General features: G+C 39.3%; 1 protein-coding gene across 1 annotated transcript in view; it reads right to left on the reverse strand.

The window, feature by feature from the left end:
* pigg (phosphatidylinositol glycan anchor biosynthesis class G (EMM blood group)) overlaps window positions 1-14,433 on the reverse strand; it is a 32,289-nt gene that overhangs the window by 10,810 nt on the left and 7,046 nt on the right. Inside the window, exons 4-9 of the mRNA XM_078404234.1 lie at window positions 14,039-14,227; window positions 12,434-12,572; window positions 8,636-8,845; window positions 6,383-6,600; window positions 4,761-5,042; window positions 1,466-1,923 (exon numbers count right to left, since the gene is read on the reverse strand). Coding sequence (XP_078260360.1) covers window positions 1,466-1,923; window positions 4,761-5,042; window positions 6,383-6,600; window positions 8,636-8,845; window positions 12,434-12,572; window positions 14,039-14,227 — 1,496 coding nt within the window. The remainder of the gene's footprint in view (window positions 1-1,465; window positions 1,924-4,760; window positions 5,043-6,382; window positions 6,601-8,635; window positions 8,846-12,433; window positions 12,573-14,038; window positions 14,228-14,433) is intronic.

A 14,433-nucleotide genomic window follows, 5' to 3' on the forward strand; every position in this document is an offset into this window, starting at 1 on the left:
CGTGAAATAAGCTAACTACTATAAAAGGGAAAATGCAACTTCATTGTACCAGACTTATGAAACAATCAAAGGTAGACACAAAATGGAGTAACTCAGCGGGACAGGCAGCATCTCTGGAGAGAAGGAATGGGTGACGTTTCGGGTCGAGACCCTTCTTCAGTTATGAAACAATGATATTTGGAATCACCCTTCACCTTATCACATTGCCCCAAAAGTATTTGGCATCAAATTGCTAAACATAGGATCCATATCCTGTGATAAAAATGTAATTGAGGCCATTACAGCTCTCACTGTTAATAAAGAGCAAATTGAACAACAACTCCCAGTAACCACAAGTATGTATTAAAGTATGATCATCAGGAATTCATTATCAGATTTGTCCAGTTTCTCTGGAAGCTGCAACAGAATTTCAGTGGGGAATGTGATACTGAAACACAGAAGAATTGGAAAGTTGCATTACACATAAAATGTACTAAACATACCAGAAAAGGCTGAGCCCTTGCCATTTTACAGTATAATTTAAGGGTATTATAATGGGTCTGAAGATTAATTCAGTCTGAAGAAGGGTCTTGACCCGAAACGTCACCCATTCCTTCTCTCCCGAGATGCTGCCTGGCCTGCTGAGTTACTCCAGCATTTTGTGAATAAATACCTTCGATTTGTACCAGCATCTGCAGTTATTTTCTTATACAATATAATGGGGATGTATACAGAGCGGGAATTGAAGGATCATGGCGAAATTATTCATCATGCTTCTAATTTACTTGCAATTTCAACTTGGGTAAGATGAATCAGCCAATGCATAACTAAACCAGAGGGAGCAATGGGAGTGAAAGGCAAATTATAAATGGCAGAATGAGGCAAGTCATATATTAAAGTGTGCAGATAAACTACAAGATAGAAATGTACATTATAACATGTTGCAAGGAAATATAGATAATGCAAGTGCTCCATGAATTTTGATAGGCAAATGGTTGGAACAAAGGCCAGAGATTAAAATAGAAGGTATGCGACAAAAACATCGAAGAGCTGTGAATTGTGAAGCCAGAAGAAGGAATGTGGGGAGGGTGAGGGGAGAAAAAGGTGTAAGCCCAGGGGGAAGGAGGGGTGGCTTGAAATTTATAGGTCACCCAAATTTGGAGAATTCAATATGGGATTAGGTGGACATGGAACGAGGACTTCTGGTCACATGGAAGATAAAAACTAATATGGACTATTTGCGTGAACAACTTGTTTCAACTTTATAATTAATACAAATAATAAAATTAATTATTAGTCCAGCACTAAGCACCCACGCACCAGACGTTTAAACTGTAACTATTCTGGATCGTCGGACCACTAATCATTATTAATCACCACCTCTATCCTGTACTGTAGTTTTGTTGTATACTATGGTTTTTAATAAAATTATTTACACAGACTTATTTACCCAGCGAAGAATTCAGTATATTTTACATGTACCTACCTTGTCAGCCAGTGGCCGATGTCGGGCTTCTGAGCATGTTTGATCCCCGTCTGATTTAGACTGCGGAGCAGCCGACAAAACACAAGGATAACCCAGGGGCTCGATAATACCAACCATTTTTCAAATTTTCTATTGGACAGTGTATAACTTTTTGATTTATCATCTTTTGGGTCAAAATCGGAAGTTTCAAATGAGCCATGGATTGTAGTCTGCTGTTCATTGCAATCAATATCTTCTGGATTCCATTTTGTGGCTTTACCTTTTGGGTCACTGACACCAAAATATTTCCGGCAGGCATCTTGAAAGAACACCAGTAAAAGTGTGTTGACTAAAAAGAACCATGTTTGATGTTCTTCTTCTATAAAACTGGTGGAGGCCAGACTCACAGTGTGTCCAATGCTCCCAAGCAATAGGACCAGATTCAGCTCCGACCAGCTGGAACAATCCACTGCACAACTCTGAGGGAAAGAAAACGCACTGGTTAGTATTAAATTATTGTGGATTTATCCAACAACTATTGTTCAGAAATCAAAACAAATATCGTTCAAAATGAGCTAGGTTTTGGGCTTCATTATAGACATTTGCGGGGAAAACTTCAAATAGTTTCAAGTTAAAATTAAAAATACTTTTAGCAAAGATGCTAAAAATCTGAAATAAAAGCAGAAAATGTCAGAAATATTCAGATCAGTCAACACCTGTGGGAAGAGAAACAGTTCATGCTCCAGGAGTTGAAGACCCTTTGTCAGAAATGGGAAAGAGAGAAAACTCAAGTGAGATAAAAAAAGATCAAGGAAAATCTCTAATAGAGCATGGTCAGGGTCACAATGGCTATACAGTGGGTCAAGTAGACTCTGTGGAGGGAATGGACAGGTGACTTTCAGTCTGAAGAAGGATCCAGACCCAAAACCTCAGCTGCCCATTTCCTCCAGAGATGCTGCCTAACTTGTTGAGTTCCTCCAACACTTTGTTTATTGCATAAGACTGCAGCAAGTAAGACATATATTACGACAAAATCTACAAGTCAGAGAAAGTTTAAGAGCGAGAATACAGACATAGTGAAAAGAAAGATAGGATGTGCTCAGCTGGGCAGGCGTTGCTAAAGGGGGGAGAGAGAGGAAAACTGATCCAATATCACAGATGGGTGATATTACAGAAAAAGCCAGCTCTGAAACAAAGATCGCTATACATATCCCACAAAAACAAAGGTACTATGAAGAGTTCCTGGACAACGTAACAGGAATTGGAGGAGTTGTTCAATGAAAGGACAAGTTCAGCCAAGTGTTTGTGTTGGCAGAAGGACGCTGGTTAGGGTCTCCATTCAAGGAAGAAACAAAAGGTGTTCAGACCATCCTGATGTAGGATGGTGATGTGACTATGGCAAAGATGAGTTTGCTTGGGCCAGGGAATTGGAAACTGTCAAAGTGGCAGAGGAATGTCACGAATGTCAGTGGGAAAGTACTGGATCACTGAAGAAAAGATGGAATCGTGGTAGGAGGAAGCAAGTTTAATGGGCAAGTGCAGGCTGAAACAGTGGGTCTGTCCAGAAACTCCTGCTTGTGGATCTTGATCAGGAGGTGGAATGAGGGCAATGAGACTATGAAGCTGCAAGCTCGAGAGAAAAATCGCCAGAGGGTAAATGGCTTATGACTGTCTGGGAGACAATGATCTGATGCTCAGGATTAGTGTCAATCTTCAGAGAGAAGCATGAAAAAGTGTCTGATGCTTGGGCTCTGCGAGTTGGATCATTTTACTAGATCACAAAGGCACTACCCAGAGTTTTTTTAATGAATCAATTTGTGGCATGATCAGAAGAGGGCCAATATGAGTGAATGAAGGGATCAAAAAACTATGAAGGTAGTCAATGTCATATTGGCAGTTCAATAGATCAAGTGGGTGGCGGAGAATAAAAGGTCAGACACTGGGGTCCTCGTGGATCAAGAATTTTGGAAGAGGGAGAAAGGGACCACCGACTGAATATTCATCGTCAACAGAAAGGGCAGAGAGACAGAGGTGAAGAAAGAGTTCATTGTCATGTTGGGCTTGGAATTCATTAAGGTGGAGTTGTTGGAGCACATGAGCAAGTCTCTTAAAAACTATGTAGGAAAATAACAGCAGATGCTGGTACAAATCGAAGGTATCACAAAATGCTGGAGTAACTCAGCAGGTCAGGCAGCATCTCAGGAGAGAAACAATGGGTGACGTTTCGGGTCGAGACCCTTCTTCAGACTGATTCATTAGTACAAAAACTTCCGGAGGTTAAAATGTGCCTGGATAAAACCATAATATACAATTTAATTATAAATAACTTTCCAGACTTAAAAAGCTATTATTTATAATTAAAAGTTAAATTGTATATTATGGTTTTATTCAGGCACATTTTTACCTCCTGAAGTTTTTGTATTAATGATATCACATATCCCCCTTTAAAAAAAACGTGTTGCACAGATGTGCATTTGCAAATGTGGTCAGAAAATACTTACGATTTAACTTTGTGCAGAACTCCATGTGTGATTTTAATTAATCCTCTCATATAACTTTACTTGTCCCTTAAGTTTATAAAGTGTTTTTTTAATGGTTTTATGCTCTGAAGCATATTCAGGTATCACGTTATTTTTTCTCCAAACTGCCATTTCCAGAATGGAAAGTTGCGCATTTACCAAAATCAAAACATTCTCAGAAAATTTCTTTGCAATGCTTAGAATTAAAATGACCTTGCGTGCTACTACTCTTGAGCATACATATATAAATACAGTAAATCCTCATTATTACCGACCTGTTTATCAAGGATTTCAGTTACTTTAAGAATGCAGGCTGCTAGTTACAGTGGAGGGTATTGAAATTAACAAGACATTGAAATTTACAATCACTTCAATTGACACTTAACTCTATTAAACAATGTAACAAACAGCCTTCAATATTCTTATGCAATAACAAAAATACATCTTTAGTTGTTAAAAAGAACTTTGTATTTAAAAACTTGTCATTTCGCTAGATGCTCGGAGTGAATCCATAACTCGGTTACAGCACACAATTGGTAATAACGGGCAGCGTTCCCCTCCCCCCCCCCCATATGGTCAGTTATAACCCATTCCTTCTCTCCAGAGATGCTGCCTGTCCCGCTGAGTTACTCCAGCATTTTGTGTCTACATAACGAGGGTTTACTGTATCGCTTTGAGTCAGTCCCATAAGTCCAAATCAGAACGTAATTCAAACACAATTGCCAGCCTAAATTCACAAATCTTGAAGAGTACTTAAAAAACCCGCTAATCTTAGAAACAAGCAGGTACATTCTCACCTTCTGTTGAGATTTTCCATTAGCAAAACACTTCCAAAGAGTTGAAAAGAGCATACACTGCAAGGCAGATATCAGTAGGATCACTGTCACAACCAGCAGCCAGGATAGATTGCAAAAGTAGCATGATGTTGAGGTTGATGTGCACACAACAACATGAACAGCTGCATACATCAGACACAGCAGGTAGAACAGTAGTGAGTAGAATGGTGAAAACACAGGCACTTCAAATTCTGCAGTGCTGCCCAATGCCTCTGGGGTACATACCACAAGGAGGAAAATGACCTAAAAATAAAATATTTACATCAACAGTTAATGGATTTCCCATTAAAAATAAAGAAATTATCATTATTAGTAAAGCCAGTCATGTTTATGAGACCCACAGTTTCCATTGCTTTTAAAGTTCCATCTTGTGGCAGAAGTGTTCAACTACAGATGTGAAGGGAGATGAAGCCGTGTTAACTGAGAAAGTGAAAAGGACGTGGGATTTTAACCAAATGTGATGAGGAACTTAATCTCTGTTCAAGAGATGATGGCATTCCCAAGACTTTACAGTTCTTGGTGGCACAGTGAACAATCCTGCATCATACATTTCCATGCACAGGTGCCATCAAATTCAGGTTAACTGCAAATGCTAAGATGGTCTTCCTTTGACAGTGATTCACTAACTAGATGTGTTTTATTTCAGTTTGGTTAAATGTTTTTATTTTATTTGAAGACTGTACATTTTTTCAAAAATTAAATCAATTCTTTGATTTTTTTTCCCTCTATACTTTTAAATGTTTCTGAAGTAGGTTTGTTTCTCAAAGTCTGGGACTTCCTTTCCCTGTTTTGTGGATAGAGCTTATTCTGGCTTACCTGTAGGATAACATTACTTTGTACAGGTCTTTGCTGCCATGTTGGATAGCTATTTTGAATCAGTAGGACTTTGCAATGCAAGTCAATACCTGCAGATTTAGCAAGTCTGTACTTACCACATTGATCAACATATAGGCAGTTTACCAGCGATACTAAAGTTTTGGCCCGTTAGGTTTAGCTTAGAGATACAGCACGGAAACAGGACAACCGAGCCCACGCCAACCCTCTATCAAACGCTATCCCACTTTCGCATCCACTGGATGTTTAGTTTACTGAGTGCTGAGGTACAGTGAAAAGCTTTTTGTAGCTTTTTGTTGCGTGCTATCCAGTCAGCAGAAAAAACTATACATGATTCAATTGAGCCTTCCACAGTATACAGATGCAGGGTGAAGGGAATAGCGTATCGTGCAAGGCAAAGTCTGATTAAAGGTAGTCCGAGGGCAAAATTTGGAATGTTCTCACCGATGCAGAAAATGTTTATTAGCATCATCAATCTAATGACGCTTGATGTCCTTGAAGCCATTGTGCTATCTTCCAGCACCAGAGACCCGGGTTCAATACCTGACCTCTGGTACTGCTGCCTGTGTGGAGTTTGTACGTTCTCCCTGTAACAGCACGAGTTTCCTCCTCAAGCCCTGGTTTCCTCCCACATCATAAAGATGTGTGGATGTAGGTTCACTGGACTCTGTAAATTGTCTCTAGTGTGTACGTGTGCAACGGGACAATTGAGGGAGGAAAGAAGATATTAATTATGTAATAGATCCTACCTCCACCACAATGATTGCTCCTACAATCATCGAGTACAAATCATACTGTGCCACAATTTTGGAAAGCGAGGAGCTCATGAACTTCACTGCATCCAAATACTGCCTCAACACCTTCTTTCCTAGGTTTGCAAGAGTCTCTGAAGTGTTACCTTCCAAGTAAAGTTTGATCCAAGAACCATGGGATTTTTGCGCTATTTGAAATAATTTGTACCCAGCATCTGCAAATAGATCAAAACAAAACACTATGTAGAGCAAGGGAATTTGTTACAATAAAAATATTCAACAATCTCAGGTTACTCCATCTAAATTAAGGTCAAATAAGTCCAAAAAAGCACGATTATTTGGGGGGAAAAAATTGGAATTTGCAAGTGGACTTTGGGACAGATTATATAGCAATGGGCAAAATTCCAATCCAGGATGCTTAATTTCAAATACAACTAATAATACGTATTCTTCCTTCTGCATCACGTATCCAAATATTTCTAATGGTTCAAGCAAAATTTGTTTCGTTTAATTTAGAGATACAGTGCAGAAACAGGCCCTTCAGCACACTGACTCTGTGCCGACCAGCGATCCCGCTCACCAATACTATCCTATACATCCCCCACACTAGCCAATTAATCTACAAACTTGTACGTCCTTGGAGTGGGGGAGAAAACCCACACAGGTCACGGGGAGAACGTACAAACTCCGTACAGACAGCACCCCTCGTCAGGATCAAACCCGAATCACTGGCGCTGTAAGGCAGCAACTCCACCACTATGCCACCCTGCCTTTTGGACATTTATTCTGAAAAACTGTTCAAGTGCAGTATTCCTTTTACTAATCCAGTTTCTTTTTTCCAAAACCCCCTCAGGTCTGTCACGTACAACTTAATCTCCAACAAATACTCCATAAATCAACTTAAAAATATGGATTCCAAGATGTTATTTAGAACTTTGATGGTACTAACTGATCTAGGAATAGAATTTACCTTCTTTTCTTGAACAAGGACATTATGGTGGCCACTTCTCAAACCAGGTTGTTTAAATAATGTTTGTGAAACATTTGCTCCATCAGAGGTGCTTGAGGCCAGAAATGGAGGAATATTCCCAAGAACGCTAGGGTTCAGGGGATGGAACTAAGAGAGAGTTAAGAAGCGGGAAGCCAAATGGAAGATTTTTTTTAAAGAATGAAAATATTAATGTTAAAGCTTTGGGAGCTAGGTAGTTGATGCAGCACAGGGATAATGGTCCATTTAGATTTCCAGTTAGCTGGAGCAGGGGCTCAATCAACAGATGCAGTTTTACAAGAAAATAGACCCAAAATGCTGGAGTAACTCAGCGGGACAGGCAGCATCTCGGGCGAGAAGGAATGGTTGACGTTTTGGGTCGAGACCCTTCTTCAGATTTAGGGGAGTGGGAGGTACATAGATAAGAAGGTGTAAGGTGTGAAAACAGGACAAAGGGAATGGAGATCAAGGAAAATATAGAATAGATCATTATTAGTTGGGAGAGTCAGGGGAGTGGGAGGTACTAGTTGTAGTTTTACAAACCATGCTGAAAATGCAAATGTACAGGTTTTTGTACATAAATGCAATAAATTTGAATCAACTTGGAATAATACAAACACCAGGGTACATCACATGCTAAGAGCAAGAAGCAGTGCCGTTCACAGTTCATGAAAATTCTCACTGTACACGCTCATGGAGACAGCTTCTTCCCAACAACCATCAGGATACTGAATGCCAAGAACCTCAACTAAACTCCAAACTACAAACTACCTGGGTTGCACTAGGGATTTTGTCTTTGTTTTGCTTTTGCACTGTGTTAGGTTATGGGGAGAAGGCAGGAGAATGGGGGTAGAAGGGAGAGATAGATCAGCCATGATTGAATGGCGGAGTAGACTTGATGGGCCGAATGGCCTAATTCTATTCCTATCACTTACGATCTTATTGGGTTATTTATTTATTGAACTTTTTGTTTATTATATTATCTATTGAGTACTGTATGTACAACCTGTTTTCCTATTGCTGCAAGTAAGAATTTAATTGTTCTATTTCGGGACATATACACCCACTCTCTCTTGGATACCCAAGCTATTTCAAAACTAACCATCAGCCAGCAATAAACAGGGAGGAATCAGCTTATTATTTTGAGGAAGAAATAATTTGAAAATGTGGCAGTAAACTGTATTGAATTAATTTGAATTCATCGGAAGTCTTCTCCCTGGGTCATGAATTAAACTGTCTGAAACACAGCAGAATGGCCTCACCTTTCTCATATGCAGGAACACTCTCTTGAATCAGTAGACTAAGTTGGTAGCCATTAAGATGCAAATATCTTAGCTGTTCTCTTAGAGATCTTTCCTCAAAGACAGATGGAATGAGATGTCCCATATTGTTCCGTGGGATTGGTAAACCAAATCCTAATGCTAAAGTGGATGTGAGATCAATTTGCTCGACGTATTCAGATTCAAAGGACTCTAGAAATTTAATAGAGAAAAATATATATTTTACTTGGGAACCAAAAATAAGATCACACAAGATTAATTTCTAATAGACAATAGGTGCAGGAGTAGGCCATTGGGCCCTTTGAGCCAGCACCACCATTCAATGTGATCATGGCTGATCATTCACAATCAGTACCCCGTTCCTACCTTCTCCCCATACCCCCTGACTCCGCTATCTTTAAGAGCTCTATCTAGCTCTCTCTTGAATGCATTCAGAGAATTGGCCTCCACTGCCTTCTGAGGCAGAGAATTCCACAGATTTACAACTCTCTGACAGAAAATGAGGTTAATTTAACAGTATCTTTCATTCTATAACATTCTAATTGGCAAAATTAATACGATCCTTCAGGATAGCAGAAAACTACAGATGCTGGATATCTGATAACCAAACTTCAGGAGATACTCAGCAAGTCAGGCAGCATCTGTGAAAAAAGAGAAACAAAATATCTGATGAAGTTCAGAGCTGAAATTATAAATCTTTCTCCATGGATGCTATCCAGCCTGCTGAACATTCCAGATTTTCCTGTTTTATTAAAGAATCATCTTGGAGCACATTTTTGGTTTTATGAAAAATATGAAATGTAGCATTTGTTAAAAGATTCAATACATTACTTTTGAATTTTACTTGTTTCCAAATTCTTATACGCATGCACAAGAGTTTCAAAAGTAAAATATCCATGGGGTAAATTTATTATAAGATATTTCTTCCTTTAATGGATTGTCCAAAATATTCTTTAATGGAGCTCGGTTTTACCCGAGTGCAAAAACATGCCGTTAGTGTTAGTCTCAGAGGTATTAATTAAGCAACATCTCCTTAACACATCCAATGACTCACAGAATGAGGAATTAGTTCTAAAATTCACAATCAGGAAGTAGGACCATTAAAATTCTAGCTTGTTCTAAATGCGAGTACTTGCGTATTTTCTTTTTTTCCTGAAATACCACTAGTAACTTAAATGACGGAGGGCGATGGGTGAAGTGTTTGATGAGGAACTAGTGTTGATGGTGAAGGGGCAAGTCAGAGACTGAAATATCTGTAAACCAACCTCCCATGCCACAGCAGAGCACGCTAACGTGATTATCTCGAGAAGCAGGTAACAGCGTGTACGGCGCACAGAAGCGAGGGGAGGCCGCTGGAGGCGAGGAATGGTTTGCTTGCAGTGCTTGCACGATATGGTGTTTGTGGAGGGAGCCTCGGGAAGTCCTACAGCAGCCGGGTGAGGGAGTGAATCGAGCGCAGCCTGCGGCAGCTGCATGGGGCAGCGGTAGCAGGAGCTTAGGGCAAGGTCAGCCTCTACTTCACCCATCCAGTGCTGCCAGGATAACTGGCCTTAAAGAGAGAATAAGAAATTGCATATCTCATTTGGCCAAGTTTAGACTTTTCAGAGACTTAAAAGTTGCAAGGTGGCAGCTGAATGTGGTGACTCTTTGCGTGCTGTTCGGCAAAAGGTTTTATTGTGCACAACATGTATGGTATGATTTGACTGGATAGCATGCAAAACAAGCATTTCATTCTATCTCTGGAAATGTGACAATAAACAAACCAAGTTGGTTCGACTTTAATTGCATAGTGGTTCCACGATACAATGCATGCTGGACTCGGGTAGCTAAAGTACCTCCAACAAAGAATAGGATAGTTCCTAATTCAGGAAAACTGGATTGATGCAGATGAACAAAAAAGTCAGCATGGTTGTGGTGTGAGGGCCCACTTGTGGGCTACGTCCCTATAATATTCTGCTGGATTTGTGTCATTCCACAGCGCAAGTTCAGCCCTACAAAAGATAGTTTAGTCAGGTTATCTTCCAAAACGGAACACATATAATCTGTTTGGTTTATGCTAGCTCTCAATAAGAGAGATGTTATTGAAGGAACATAAATATTGTGCTAAGCAAATAAATAAGGTTTCAAAGAGATCATACTGAACAAAATCCTTTTTACCATCATTCCTTTGCCTGTTCTATTGCCTTCCATCAAGCAAGACTTTCAAAGCAGAAGAATGAACTGTATGCACCATAGGGTATGAAAGTGCTCTGTTTACACAGTTTGAAATGAAATATCTGAAGTGAAACCAGGTACAATGCATTCCAACAAAAAACACTTCATGACTAGCAACAGAAAGTGACTGGTCCATTTTAACAGAACTCTGATCTCTTTAAAGTGTTTAATATTAAATATGCCAGTTGAGTAACCACAAGGTGAAATGAACCATATAATCCAAGAAGTTTCTGTAGAGATTGTGGGACAATGCCAGCTTAAACAATGTTTAATAGCTCTAAAACACTGCTTTATCTATGGCTTCAAATTACAATGGACAATTTCAAACCAAATAGAATTAAGTGATGTAAATTAATGAGTTGATAATGAGTTTAATGAGTTCAATAAATTATCTCAGAATGAAACAGGTCTCAAATCAGCTCATCTCTGAAGCATCAAAATGGCAGGACTGAGATCAGGCTAGTGCTGTATCTCACAGGAGTTCGAGTATGGACAATTCACATCTTCAGCAAAACTATCAGAATGTTGATAAGCCACTGATAATAATTTTTCACAGATGGAAAATGTTTAACTATACAGGAAAGACATGGAATACTGTATTCCACAGATTGCCAATTTGTTATGACACTTTGGCAGTGCCAGGAACCTGGAGTGAATCCCTGCCCTCCACTGGAGACCTCACAGCAAGGGAACAGTGATCTCCTTGCAGCACATCTCAATGTGGTGGAACCTACCCTGGCAATGTGCAAAGGCTGCCTGCAAGGGCTGGTGTTGGGCAGGCTGAGGTGAACTACCCAGCCACTCAGCTCTGTGGTATGCAGACCCTGGGCAGAACGGTGAGTGTGGGCCATTGCTGAGGTCAGAAGCACTTGCCCCATGTGTTGACACACTGTCCAAATTCCACACTCACTCATCATCTTTTGTTTCACCCCCAGAGTGAAGAGAGCTGTGAAGCCAAATAAAAGAGAGGAGGAGGCGGCAACAGAATCCATCACATCCATAGGAGATGATGAGAGACTGAGATCTGGGTCATTGTTAATACATGGAGCAGCCACTGCCAATGGCCCACACATATCAAGGATGCAGTCTGGAGCACCATACTTCAATGTTGAAAGGCTTCGCTGTTCACCTCAGCCTGCCCAACAAAGGCCCTCACACCAAGTCATGCAACAATGTGATCATTTTAACCATTCCATTGTATTTGAGGTGCCAGCAAGGATTGAGCTCCAAACCAGAATAATGCTGTTACTAACACATTTTCCTTATGAAGTGTAACAACTGTAGTGCTGAATCCAGCAATGTACTCACAGGACACATCTGGAGCAGTAAGCGAGATACTGGTGTTGACATGGACTAATTAAAATTACAATTGCATAGTTTGGGCTTTAAAACTCGAAGGTAAAGAACAATCAGTTTGAAACACAACTAAGAACATTAAAACGTAAACATTGCAAAGAGGTTGCAGATATTAAATTAAAAAAGCATTAGAAAGGCTCAAAGTAACAAAATGGATCAAGTACTAAAAAATAACTTTTACAATGGTCATTCAGAATTTCTGTAACTCACTTTTCTTTCTGAAGGCAGGGCTAATAAAAACTAGTGGTGTGTTCACTTCATGACTTGAAGATCCCCCGTGGCTACCTGTATCTGACATACCATGATCCCCACACAATATCAATAAATTAGGTAGATGGGCTTCATCGTCCTGTAAATTATAATACAAAAATATATATCTTTCAATCAATTTATGGAATATATTCACATCTCATTCCAAACAGGTTTTTAAAATAAATCTTGCAAGGTTCCTGAGGTTCACAGGTGGAAATATTTTCCATGAACGTGCTTCTTTGTGCAAGGATATTAATGTATAATACCCTTACACAAATCCACATCAAAACCCTAAAATGTCCATTACAGAAAAGATTGCATGGCAAAGAGCAGAAGATGGAAAAGACAGCAAGGGAAAATAAAAGTAAGGGTACACAAGCTGAGATGGGTTAAGTGAAGCTTCAGAATTTAACAGACCTCACAACATTTGATTTTACAAATCCATAATTTTGATGTCCAAAATTATGAATTTTACATCAAAATTCATAATATGGCACATAATGCAATTTTTCAGCAAAAGAAAGTATGCACGCCAAATGCGCATACATTCATGTGTGAAAAACGACTATTATTTCCAACAGGACTACATGTAGAATGTCAGGCCTATCATGAGTATATTCTGCTATTTATAGAAAGGTTATTGAACAGATACTTTTTGCAAACACAAAGAAAAAATTGTTTTGTTTTGTTTTTTCAATTTTGCTTTTTCCTTACACATCCCAATTCTCTTGGTATTGAGTAAAAGAGCAATGGTCATGAAATGTATGACTAAGTTATGAAGAAATAATTGATATATGCGACTCAACTAAGCATACGGAAGTACTTGTTGAAGTAAATTTACACATTAATTGATAATCAACCCAAAAAGGTGGTAATTGGCTTTTCTTCTGTGTTTTATATTTTAACCCCGTCTTAATTAATTAGTAGTTATATAATCTTGCACTTAAATTTAATATTTACTCATTACAGTTCCACCACTGATTTTTGGCACTCTTGGTTCCAGAGCTTTGCTGGTTTATCCAGTCGGAGGTTAGCTATGGGGATAGATGTGCTGGCTCCAGCTGGGCTGGAGTTCCAGAGCTTTCAACCGCAGGTTGCAAATTCAACATACCTATCGGCCATGGAAGTCCTGATGAGGTCGAGATTGGCTGCCTTGCCCAGCCTGGGTGCCACATTTTCGGGGAGACTTCCAGGGCGGGGGGATTTCTCGCGGAACCTCTAGCGACCTCTAGCGGCCGAATTGACAAATTCCAATTACCGACTGTTTTGCGGAAAAATGTGATACAAAATCAGGATGGCAGAAATGAAGTAAGAAAGCGGAAACTTTCCGCCAAATTCGGAAGGGTTGGGAGGGGTGGATTTAACCCTTTACGTCTTGGTAGGTTTCCGCCGGACTGTCTTCAGAGATAATATATTATTTCCTGAGTTTTGTGCCCAAACCTGAACATCCATACACTATATTAGATCAGACCAAAGTTCTATACAACTGACGCACAACTTTCTTGTACTTTTGGATTCCTGTAATTTCAGGTTTAATGCCAATTTTAATAAAACTTTACAAACCTTGAATACAAATCCTGTATGAATCTTCTGAATAATATTATCCATTTCTGAGAGTTTTGGTCCAATCAGATGACTATTGGGTCCGGCCAGATGGCCAATATGATCTAATCCAAGGTAGTGCAAAATTAATAGATCCCAGTCGTTTCTTTCAAGTACTTTATCCAAATGTCGTGTTATATTTTCATCAACCTGCGAATATTTTTTTAAAATAATTTTGTACCAGTGTTTTTAATAATGTTAAAAAATAACACACCACACAAGAGTAACAAACAGTTTTTGGGGGGCATTATGAATCTCAAATACAAAACTATCACAGTTGAATAATATTTTAAAAGGAATGTTTTTACTGACACCAATGGCTTAGCCACAAATAAACAATAGGGTTTACAAATTCT

This window comes from Rhinoraja longicauda, chromosome 1 (genome assembly GCF_053455715.1).
Source record: "Rhinoraja longicauda isolate Sanriku21f chromosome 1, sRhiLon1.1, whole genome shotgun sequence".
NCBI classification, from domain to species: domain Eukaryota; kingdom Metazoa; phylum Chordata; class Chondrichthyes; order Rajiformes; family Arhynchobatidae; genus Rhinoraja; species Rhinoraja longicauda.